The sequence below is a fragment of the Chanodichthys erythropterus genome, chromosome 19 (assembly GCF_024489055.1).
Source record: "Chanodichthys erythropterus isolate Z2021 chromosome 19, ASM2448905v1, whole genome shotgun sequence".
Taxonomy (NCBI): Eukaryota; Metazoa; Chordata; class Actinopteri; order Cypriniformes; family Xenocyprididae; genus Chanodichthys; species Chanodichthys erythropterus.
Window position 1 is genome coordinate 5,716,303 of NC_090239.1, and position 12,806 is coordinate 5,729,108.

Below are 12,806 nucleotides of genomic sequence, written 5' to 3' on the forward strand. Positions count from 1 at the left end.
TGGTTAGACAGCAGTAGACTCTCTCGGTGTAACCTCGCCCCCTTCACCACCAGCCGGTGCTATGGGCGGCTGAGCTTGCGCTGGGCACTGGAAGGGGTTTCGTAACTGTGGCGCTTTAGCTGGGATCCCAATTCGTCGGTCACTACTGACGTACGTCGAACGTGACCGACTGAAAGGGAACGTCTCGGTTACGTATGTAACCCTCGTTCCCTGAAGGAGGGAACGGAGACGTATGTCCCGTCGCCACAGTTTCTGTACCCTCGCTGTAGCGCGGACACCAGTTGTCTCCTCAGCGAAAAACAGAGTGCGATTGCATCTGCTTCCTATTTATATACACCTGACGGGGGCGGTGCGCATTATGCAAATATCGCACGCCAATTCCATTGGCTTGTTTTAGTTTACACGAAGATGATAGGGCTCTCTAAGCGATATCCCAATTCGTCGGTCACTACTGACGTACGTCTCCGTTCCCTCCTTTAGGGAACGAGGGTTACATACGTAACCGAGACGTTTTCAACATTGAAAATAATCATAAATGTTTCTTGAGCAGCAAATCACTATATTAGAATGATTTCTGAAGGATCATGTGACACTGAAGACTGGAGTAATGATGCTGAAAATTCAGCTTTGCATCACAGGAATAAATTACTTTGTCAAATATATTTAAATAGTACACAGTTATTTTAAATTGTAATAATATTTCACTTTTTTTTTACTGTATTTTTAATTAAATAAATGTAGCCTTGGTGAGCAGACGAAACTTCTTTTAAAAACATTAAAAATCTTAGTGGTTCCAAACTTTTGGACTGTACTGTGTATATATATATATATATATATATATATATATATATATATATATATATATATATATATATATATATATATAAACATTTTTATTTGAGTTTTAATAATTTTTTATTTCATTTTGTTATTTAAAAAAAACAACAACAACTATTTAATTAAAATCATTTCAGTTAGATGCCAAGGGAAGCTTTATTTCAATTATCGAAAATGATGTTTAATAGATTTAGTTAGTATTAACAGCACTGCCCTCACATTGTTCCAAATCTGCATGACTTTTGTTCTTCTGTGGACAAGAAAAGAAGATATTTTTAAGCTTTCAACTGTTTTTTGTCTGTATAATGAAAGTCAGTGGTGTTTAAAACAATACTAGAGCACACTGACTTTCATTAAATGGACAAAAATACTGAGCCATTCAAAACATCAGAAGAAAGTAAATCATAAAGGTCTGAAATGACATGAGGGTGAGTAATGATAACATAATTAGTCATGCTGAATATCCTGTTTAAATCCACTAGGCTACACATGTTAACTGCACAACGTCCTGTGTGAACGAACCATAGCGCTCAACCAGGTCGAAGGTAATTTCCCATAATCCCCTTTGCTCTCCTAGATTGACCTTCTCTATAAATGTACAGTCTGTGAAAACCTAGGGAACGAGAGGGAATAAGAAGAAGCGATAGGAGATTACAGACAGAAGTGGAGCGGGAGAGACCAGTAAAAGGCTTAAAACAGTTTTGCTAACTCAGCTAACCCTGGGTCAGACTTGCCACTTGTTCCTCGGCGGCTGTGTGGAATTGGCTTATCTGGTTTCCATAGAGACTTCAGGCTGGTTCTTCAGATCAAAGGAAGAATGCTGTAGGTTTCTTAATGCTGCTGGTCTGAAGTTGGATCTGATGCAAGGAAGCCTTCTTGTACATCCTAATAACAAATATTACACTTTCCCTCATTTACAGCAAGCCTGTTTCATATTTCCTCAAGAGCACTTACCAATCCCACACAGTAAACTTGAGTGATAGCTGCAGAGAGACACTCCCTCACCCCTGACAAATGAAGAAAAGGTCACAACATTAGTCTTTGTGTTGTTTTAATGGAGTGAATGGCTGTGTGCCACAGACTTGTGTTGCCTTAGGAGCCTAGGTTAAGTAATGCTGCAGCTCGGGTAATATCTCTGCTACGCCGCTGGGACCCAAGCGTTGGCAGGCTAGAAATGGAGTTATGGCATTAAAGCAGGAGAAATGGATGGGAGATTCATTTTGGAAAGTTTACAAACCTCCTTTTGTACCATTGTGCTGGGCTTTTGTTTGCTGAGATGCATTCTGGGAAATCTTCCAACCTATGGTACGCTTGCGGTACGTATTAGGATATGATTTGGATGTGTTTATGACATTGTGTTTTTTAATGCCTCTTCTCATTTGTAAATGATGAGGTCCCAGAACAAGGACTGGTGACAGATCCAACAGGTTTGAGTGGGTGAGATGGGGACAGACCCCTTGGATTGGGAAATTCACAGATGATGAAACATAAATGGTTTGCATTTAACACCAGCATTACTGCCAAAATTCAAGTGCACTATGCTGCAAGTGCCAAATTTTGCAGGTTTTCTTAGTTTTGGTGGGTGCGATCCAGGGTTATCGTTAACTAAATCTGAAACCAAAACCATAAAAACATTTCCATTAAGTGAAATAAAATTTAAAAAACTTAAATATTTCTCATTTTTGTTTAGTTCAAAGTATAAAAAAGTTGAAGTACTAAATTAAAACTAACTATATATACATTTAAAAAACTAATAAAAATAAAAAACTAAATTATTAAAACTCAGATTAAAATGAAAACAAATGAAATGAAAATATATAAATAAACTGTTACAATATATTAAATCTTTCCTCACCAATATTTTCGATTATTTTGACAAATTTTTTTTCAGAATATTTTGTTGTATGAATATCTGAACACACAATATATTAAGAGCAGAGCCTTTGTTTTAATAATAATAATAATAATAATAATAACAATGCATTATTCTTTATCAACACTTGAATGTATATATGTTTCATTTAAAACAAAAATCACATTTTTGTCCGGATCATATTCAGAATCATGATCAAAACATAGATCAAGTCCATCAACTCCCCGAAAGCTTACACAGTCCGATATCTCTTTGTGGGTTCGACATTTCATTCTGTAATATTTGGCGGTTTTGATTTATATGCCGTTTAATGCGTGATGAGCGCAGAAATGATTCTATCAGTTGTTTCTGCTTCTTCTCCTGTGTTTTCATCCAGAGATTTTATATTTTTTCAGAAGAAGCGTAATAGCGTCCCTTACCTTATTATGGCGAAAACATGGATTGCCAGATAATTCTGTCAATGGCGGTGAAGCTTTGTTATTATAAATGACCAAAAATTCAGTCAATGGCAGCAAAAGAGTTAACAAAAAATATAATAGTATGACAGTGATACTAAAATAATACTGGTTTTCTTGCATCACAATACTTACTTTTAGTACAGATTGAGTATAATGACTTTCCTTTTCGACCTTTTGATGACACTAAACCATCTTTACTATAGTGCTAATGAGTTTCCCAATAAATAGGGTGAATTTATGTGCAGCCCTGAGGAAAAGATCAGCATATGTTGGGTTCTGGATGCTGATCCCCGGCATGGCATGATTGTGCATGCATCAGCTAGCTTAACCAACCAGAACACAGCTTTGAAAAAAAAAAAGATGGTTGGCTAGCTTAATGAAGTTTTTTTTGTTTTGTTTTTTTGTTTTGTTTTTTTGGAAAGAAACTAAAGAAATTAATACTTCAGCCAGGATGTGTTAAATTGATCAAAGGTGACATAGAAGACATTTATAAAGTTACAGAAGCTTTCTATTTAAGATAAATTCTATATATTTGAAAGTTCAATTGTGAAATGTTTTATTTAAATTTAATTTTGTAATAATTTGTTTATTAGTTATGTTTATTATTTAGTGTCTCTTTTGATTTGACTTAGAAACCACTAAAACGCCCTAGAAACACACAGCAATACCCTTGCAACCACTCACAGCACCCTTGCAATAATGGTGGTCAGTTTTGCAATGTCTATAAAAACCCAGTAAGAAAGTTCAATTGTATGACTGTTCTCTTGGGTATTTTTGGAACAGTACAAGATATCCTGGTCTGTCCCTAGTGCATTCTGCAAGCCTTTGCCCTGCTCTCGCTGTGACAGGTGACAATGTCAACCTCACTTGCCCTGCATGTTAATATTGTTGCCTCCGGTCACTCGTGCCTCGACCCACATCTAAAGTTGTAACCTGCACACAGACAGCTAATCCTGAGCCTGTCAAACCAACACTCTTCACACGAGGAGAACAGGCCGTCAGGGTATGAGCACAGAACGCTGGCGTCATCATTTCTTTGCGTGTTTATTCTCGTTCTTCATTATCATGAGGGAAATGAAACAAAACAAGTATTTAAAAAAAGATTAGGGATGATTTTAGTCAATAACGGAGAAAAGCGATGGTTATTTATGGTCTACGCAAAACCACTTTTCAGTGTAATAATGACAAATCAATATTTTCTCTCAGTTCGCACCAATAAATTAAAGTGAAAAATGAATCAGTCAATTATAGGGATGCAAACGGCACACTGAATTCCTGTTTAGAGTCGGTCCAGAGCCTGACTTAAACACCCAGCCTGTTTATTCATAAGTCTGTAATCTGTTCTTTAATGGCTTGTGTGTATTGACTGTGTGTCAGTCGAACCCCTCTATCAGAGGAAGCCGCGGGCTACCAACACTATTGTTTTCAAGCAAATATAAAGCAGGATTGGATTGTCTGATAACACTTTCATTTTGTAAAGAGCGATTGTTCCTGCCGTTCCTCCTTGACTGAACATCCTTCAAATCTGACACAAATAAAATCTAACATTCTGAACATATTTTGCCCAAATGGAGAAGTTACTGTGGTTGTCGAGATGTAATCACAGAAGAAGATTACACCATCGATAATAATAAGAAATGTTTCTTAAACATAAATCCAGCATGAATGTTTTCTGAAAGATCATGTGACACTGAAGACTGGAGTAATGATGCTGAAAATTCAGCTTTGCATTACAGGAATGAATTACATTTTAAGATATATTAAAATAGAAAATGGTAATTTTATATTGTAATAATATTTCACAATATAACTGTATTTTTGAATAATTAAATGCAGCCTTGTGAGCACAGGAGACTTCTTTCAAAAAGGTTAAAAGATCTTGTTGGCGCCGATAGCCTCGTGGGCAGTGCAATGGCATATAGTGGCGTTGCGCTTCGGGTGACCCGAGTTCGAGTCCTGGCTCGCAGATCCCGTTCTCTCTCTCTTTCTCACTTTGCTTTCTGTGTACTTACTGTCCTATACTATCATTCCTCACTGAGCAATGGCTTTATTTATTTATATATTTTGTTCTTTTAAAACATTATGCTTGTATAGTATGCTTATTTTAGACAAACAAACTAAATCACAAATCATCATAATCCATCAAATCCCACTGATTTTGGTGCTGTTGTTTTCCCTCCTAAATGATGTCACTTTAGATGATGTCAGTAGGAAATGGCTTTTGTCAGTTAAAGCCGGGTTCACACTGTACGATTATGGCCATGATTTGGCCCTCTGAGACAGATTTTGTGAATCCTAAAAGACTCCTCTGATTCCGTTTTTAACACATCTTGACTGGCGTTCAGTCTGACATTAATGACAGCTGAGATCCTACATTATGACACGGATTACAGCTGGGATCTTGTTCGTACTGTCAATCAACAGTCATAAAGGACTATTGTAAACTGTACAGTCTGAACCTGGCTTAAAGGGAATTTTACAAAAGACTAAAATAATGAAAAGTGATAGTGATAACACAAGAACTATGAATTGATTACCAAATTTCCAAAAATAACCTCTCATTCCTACCTACTAATATGAAGTTCTGGATTTTCTAGCAATGGCGTTTGTGTGATCTGTGATTTCCATCTGACTGCGGGTTTGATCATCGGTGAGGACTTTATGTCTGTGGCACAGTACAAAGGTGAGAAGGAGAGGGAGGGAGATTTGAGTGAGAGAAAGACAGACATTGTGAGACACAAAGAAATAGAGGAAAGGAACTGCCAGACATTGTGTGACATTGTGTGGCGGTAGTGATTCAGACATGTTTGGGCGGGTGTGAGGGTCTCTCAGGGTGAGTCAGTGGATTGCAACTGAATTGCTTCCCGCATATACTTTTGACTTAAATTTCACCTAAATGTTACGAAAATCTTTTTTTTTAAAAGTATGTACTTAAATAATTGACAATGCAGAAAAAAATTAAATGAAAGGGTGCACGGATTATTCATATTTTTACACACAGGAGAACTTCTTATGAAAAAGTTCCACCTAATTCACAACACTTGTGTACACACATGAATTGTTCTTAACCTCATTCTAACGCTAATGATTTTGGAGTATTCTGAATGAGCGACCACGTGGCTGAAGTAAGTAATTTGCATAAAACGCACCCAAACCATAGCCATATAAGGGCTTTCCGTACACCCTTTCCATTCGTGCTTCCTACTTTCTGCAAACATGATGCTCTCTAAAGTTGCACAGCAAGATCCTCAAGACGTGTCAAGTGTGCCAGCCTCAAAACAAGTTCAAACACCATAAATACTGACCCAGATTACAGGCCTCTGATTAGCCAGCTGCACAAACGAGAATCTGCATCTTTATGCAGAGGAACCTCGCATCTTGAACTATAACACACCTGTTCCTACTCTGCCAGCAAGAGTGTGTGATTCTTGCGTATGAGTGGATTCAGTTGTTACTTTTTTTTCTTTCTTTTTTTTGTAAATTTTGAATAAACATTTTTGACATTGCATATGTATTATGTACAAAATGAAAAAAAAAAAAAAGTATTTGTTATCCTGAAGTAATTGTTCAGTACAACTAAAGTTTAACTGAAATCTCAACTGTTAGAAACAGTCTTGTTCACAATTTATATAAGGTGTCTTCTATGTTCTTGCTTCAACAGATAAGTACAATGTACTTATTGTGTTCATATTGTATTCCAAAACACTTGTGCTACTATTCAGGTGGAATACGGGTATGGTTAGGGACAGTATTTACTGATTTACTGTAATCTCTTTTGACTTTGGCTAGTAAGCAAACACTTAGCAACCATTATAGCACTCTTGCAACACACAGTGAAAACAAGTAACTGTTACCATATAATCAACAGAATTGTCCATATTTACTGTTCTTTGAGTGTTTTTGTGTCTTTGTATGCATGTCATTGTTGAGTTGTGTATGATTGAATACTATGGTTCAATTTACCAGAACTTCAAGGTTTTATTGTCATTTGAATGATAGTGAAATGTTTGCAGAAACTGACCTTGACAGAGAAAAGACCTCCCATACTTAAGAGCACTTACCTGTTTTATTTTAACAAGTTTTACAAAAAGTCACACTCCATCACCACTGCATTCCATTCTTCTGATACATAACTAGATTAATCCAAGAAGTATAAATAAGAGTCATCAATTGCTCATATTTTTTACCACAATGATAATATGTGTGATGATCACCTGAGTGAGAATGCAATCAAGTATAAACTTATGCAATCAAGTATAAACTTACTATATATATATATATATATATATATATATATATATATATATATATATATATATATATATATATATATATATATATATATATATATATATATATATATATATATATTGGTTTCTTACATTATATTGGTAAAGGACTGTAACATGCAGTTGGTTGTGGCTTAATCAATTTATTAACCCTTGATTTCATACAAATTATGTGCGTAAGCCACCATATGTTTGTGTGTATGTTTTGCAGGTATCATCAGAACAGCCCTGGCAGACATGGATCGAGAGGCGAGAGAACATTACTCAGTAGTGATTCAAGCCAAAGACATGGCAGGGCAGGTGGGAGGGCTTTCGGGCTCCACCACGGTCAACATCACGCTAACTGACATCAACGACAACCCACCAAAGTTCCCTCAGAGTGAGTAATGTTAGACACTGTGAAAACTAAATAAGGTGGCAACATATTGCTGTAGAAGGATATCAGCAGATGTTGGTTCAGTTCCAAGACGTAGTGAGCAACCTATTAAGGCAGTATTGTAAGACGTCATAAGTGTTTTCGAAGAGTGCTTATCATATAATGCACAGATTTGCTGCCTACGTACTGCGTTCTAAATCTGTCACTTATGGGTTTCTGTAGAGTGCAACAGTGTCTGCCTACCTTTTCAGCGGCGTTGGTTCTTGAAGTATTTTTTCCATTCATTTCTCCCATAGGGATTTCAAAAAATCCTTGTTAAAGCATTATAAGCCATGAACCAAGCCAGTCAGCTATACGATGTGAATCATAACATTAAAGACTTTGATTTGAAGCAAAAAAGTTATCGAAAATCGGACAAAAAGTACAAGACTGTGTACTTAATGGCTTTAGTGATAGAAAGTACTACAATCCCATAAAGCATTGCGAACAGCAAGTTTATTGCAAAATATGCATATACATTCAAATATTTAAGTATTTTGAGAGCGTAGGGTGTCCATAGGGGTTATGTAATTTGGGGTTCTTCATAGGAGTGGGTGGGAATAACAGGACATTTTGGAGTGCTTTGCTTGTTTCAACATTGATTAGTGGAATTTTCTGTACAGCATCAAGGGTAATGTAGTTTTTCACCACAAATGCTGCTGTTAATCATGATTATTTTAAAACTAAGTTTAAATAATGCAGTCTAATGGCTTCAACAGAAGCAAATACTATCGATTTAACAACCTCGTAGCTCAAAAGGTGTCTTTAAAGGTTTAAAAGTTATCATTAAAAATCTATTTCCCTATGGAGAATGTGAATGGAGTTTTTACTTCTTGAATCCAACTGTTGCACTCTGTTTGACTTAAGATGCAACATTTGAAGTCTGAAGGCAGCTGACTAGCTTTTGGAACAGAGCCGTTGCAGAATTTTCACTCCTGAACACTTTATCCGGACTTTTTTAAGCAAAACTGTGATATGTTGAAGGGCTTCTTGATTATTATGCTTTAGATCTTGGCAAAAAGAACCGAAATAGCTTGACCTTGCTTTTCTCTGATTCTTCATCTTCTGCAAATATCCTCATTACTGTTTGAAGGTTAACCATACAGTATGCTGTTGTAACTTTTTTTTCTCTCTCTTAAAGTAGTTTTTTTCCCAGACATTCATAAGAAAACCACTCATTTTCTCAAGGGCTTACTTATGGATACTATATAATTAGGTGGAAGAGATGGGAATATACTTTATATGTTGTAGATGCAGTCTCACTATCAGATGAGTCATATAAATTGTGTATTGCGGTGTAATTTTTTATCATTAATTAGCATGAAGAGAATAGAGGCAGGGACACTGTGTTTTATTGTGTAAGCATCCAATTATGAGTCTTGGATCTTCAGTTTTTGTTGTCTTATTTTTATCCACAGAAACAGAGCAAAACACCAGGGTTCTGGAACTAAAAAAATGCCATTAATTTCCTCCCTAGAAACATGTGTTTTTAAGGATAATGTATAAACCTTTTAAGACAGACTGTGAGTTCCATTATTAAGCTATGGCACAGTATGATGTGCTTCTGTAGAACCCATAATTCTTTAAATAATAAGATCCACCAATCACAGAAGTTGCCGTTGCCATGGATCAAAGTTTGATTAATCTCAGAGCTTTTGAAATCCCCAAAAACACTTCTGGAACCATGGCCATCGGAAAGTGGACCATGACGTTGCGCTCTGTTGCATTCAGCTTTTATAATCAGGTGGTTTGGGAATGTGGTTGTTTATGGGGCATGACAGTGATATTGAAATGTGGCTTGGTTGGAGGCACAGTCGGAAAGAGGCATCATGATAGATATGCTTCAAAATACCATCCAGCCAATCGAACAAACCACCATGCTGGCTTTTGTGTCTGTCTGCAGAGAATTACCAGGTGTTTGTCCCAGAGTCGGCACAGGTGGGGAAGCCAGTGGGGAAGATCAAAGCCAACGATGAGGACATCGGAATCAATGCAGAGATCAAATACAGCATCCTGAACCCCGAGGGAGCCGGAATGTTCTCCATCTCCACAGACAAAGACACTAGAGAGGGTGTTATCACACTGAGAAAGGTATTGCTGTCATTTTCATTGGTGTCTACTAAGACATGCATCACTACTACTATCACTTGTACTAGGGCTAGAGGGTTTTTGAAACCCTTAATAATAAGCGGCTGTTTCTTCAACTCTGGACTCTTTTGGGTTTGAGGGCTTTTAGAAAACAAACTCTGTTAAAATACTTTACTAACACTGTTCACCAGTGAATGTACATGCATCGCAGTTAATCATGTCATTTCTGTCCAAATGAATTGAACATTTTCACCACAGTGTAATTACTACAATATCTCAAATAATTAAACATTCATACTTGTTTGCATAATTTTACAAAATTACAGCGTGATTGGTAACTAACATGAACACGAATTTGTCTCCTATGTATTCACTCTTTGTTAATGTAAAAAAAAAAAGGAAATGTATAAAGAAAAATTATATTTTAAGAATGAAGCTCTAGGACAGGGTTATTATCGTTAACTAAAACTTTTACAAACATGTCTGTTAACTAAAATATAAAGCTGAAATAAAATATAATACCAATATTAGTTGGAAAAACTAAACAAAATGAGAAACTAAACAAAAATGAAAAATGTCACCTTGGCAATAAACTGAAATGTTTAAGTTGAAGCACTAAAAGTATCAACTGGCAAAAAATTAAATCTAAAACTAAACTAAAATTGAAATAAAAATAAATTCAACCTAAATAGCTATATTTATAAAAATAAATAAAGACAAAAGCAGATAATGAAATTACTAAAAATGAAACTAAAATTTAAAATTAACATGAGAACTAAAATATATATAAATAAAATTCAAAATATTAATAAAATTATATAAAGAACTGTTCTGGGATCAAATCAGTACATAGTGGCATTTGATCAAAAATAAGTATCAAAAATAAATGATAAAGACATGATAAAAAGTTTTACTGTGAACTTCATATAACAAAAATAAAAATATGTCTTATCTGTTAATATATCTAAAATGTGTTTAATAAAAAACGACACCTGGGAAATAAAAGTGCCTGGAGTAGAAATAGCAAACTATTAAACTTTAGGTCTTAACTTGTCATTTGTACTACAGATATGAATGATGTCTCAAATGTTGCAGCTTATTGAGGAGATCTGTACTATTAATTTTGTAAGTGATCAAACTTTTACCGGGTGGGCAATAAAATGGGAAGAAAAAAAAATTGCACTGGAAGAAGGACATGAGCCATATCTAGAGAGCAGAAAATGTAATTTATATTATCATTATAGTGTATGTCTCAGAAGACTTATAAACACTTAATTTAGACTGTGGAGTCAACAGAGACATGACAAAGAGCAAAAATACAAAAATCTAGGGAAAAAAGGGAAAAGGTTACTGTCATACATGAAACCCCATTAGCAAGTTCAAAATTTGACTAACCTCTGGATTGTGATTTGATTTTTCACACTTTACACTTGAGTGTTTCTTGTAGACCTTCAACAAAATAACGAAAAAAAGAATGCATAATTCAGTCAAGATGTTGTCAAATAGCACTGTATCTGAAGCTGCAGACAGAATCACACAGATACACTGACAGATATATATAATCTGTCCAGTCAGACTAGGTCAAGCAGACGTCTGGCGCTCTTTGGGGCTCAGATGCTCATTAATGGTCTCTTTTCTGTATTCTGAGCTTCTTCAATTTCACATTCAGTCCCATGGGTCAGGAAAGCTGTGAATTCAGTGAATACTGAGTTTTCCTAAAGCCAATCTTGTAAATAAATGCCTGCCAGATCTGTCCGACGAGACGGGCGGTGAAGGTCGGGCAGGTTTCATGGCGTCTACAGACGTGACCCCATCTCGAGAATGATTTAGCTTCTGCGCTCCGGAAAGCAAAAAGGACTGACCTCAATATAATCTCAGTTCATAACTTTTTGAAGTACTTGAAACTGTTAGAAGCCACCAAGAAAGTGGCTAAAACTGACTGACTGAGCAAAATATTGTGTATATTTGTAATCCAGTTGAGGGTGTGTTCATACTTGTAGTTCCGTTCCCTTGGTTCTTTTGTTCCAGACCAAAAAAGAAAATAATTTTGCGACAGAATTTACCGAACATTGTGTGTGTGCATACATATGGTGTGTATTTTAATCAGCTGAGAACTCACAAAGAGTTTATAAAATGTGTAAAGGAGTCAAAACAGCGGCAGGAATTGCTCACAAATGAAGATCTGCTGCAAGGAGACGGCTTTTCCGATGCCTGTAGTAAACTGAGATGAGCATTCTGTTCTTTTTAGGGTTGCATTTCGTGAGATCACATCCTGTTCTGGGTTCGTCTTTGATCCGTGTTGTGTTCATATTTCAGTCAAACTGCAACAGAGTTCATTTGGAACAGAGTTCATCTTTTCAGCGGTCTCGGTCCGCTTGTATGGTGTGCACCAGGGTTCGGATGGTAGCTTTCACACTTATTCAAATGAACCAAACTAACAGAGCAATCACACCAGAGTTTGTTTTAATCAGACCAAACCTGCCAAGTGTGAACACACCCTAAGTTTCATGTTTTCTCTTCTCAGCCACTGAATTATGAAAAGAAGAAGCAGTACAGCCTTCACATCGCTGCAGAGAACACACACCCGGACCCACGCTTCTCTTATCTGGGCTCATTCAAAGATGACGCCACGCTCAAGATCACAGTCGGAGATGTGGATGAGCCGCCGGTTTTCTCAATGGATTATTACATTATGGAGGTGTATGAGAACGCAAAGGTCGGAACTGAAGTAGGAGCCGTCACAGCGAGAGACCCAGACAGCAAAAACAGCCCTGTCAGGTGAGCTGATGTGAAGGGTTAAAATAACACTCTGACCGGTGATACAATCATTCACAAACTAAAATATC

The 12,806-nt window shown here is 36.4% G+C and overlaps 1 protein-coding gene across 5 annotated transcripts in view; it reads left to right on the plus strand.

The window, feature by feature from the left end:
• The window catches only part of LOC137007322 (cadherin-18), a 100,674-nt gene that overhangs the window by 43,837 nt on the left and 44,031 nt on the right, over positions 1–12,806 (plus strand). For all 5 annotated transcript variants that reach the window (XM_067368623.1, XM_067368626.1, XM_067368624.1 and 2 more), the window contains exons 4-6: positions 7,669–7,836; positions 9,776–9,963; positions 12,485–12,738. In XM_067368623.1, coding sequence (XP_067224724.1) covers positions 7,669–7,836; positions 9,776–9,963; positions 12,485–12,738 — 610 coding nt within the window. The remainder of the gene's footprint in view (positions 1–7,668; positions 7,837–9,775; positions 9,964–12,484; positions 12,739–12,806) is intronic.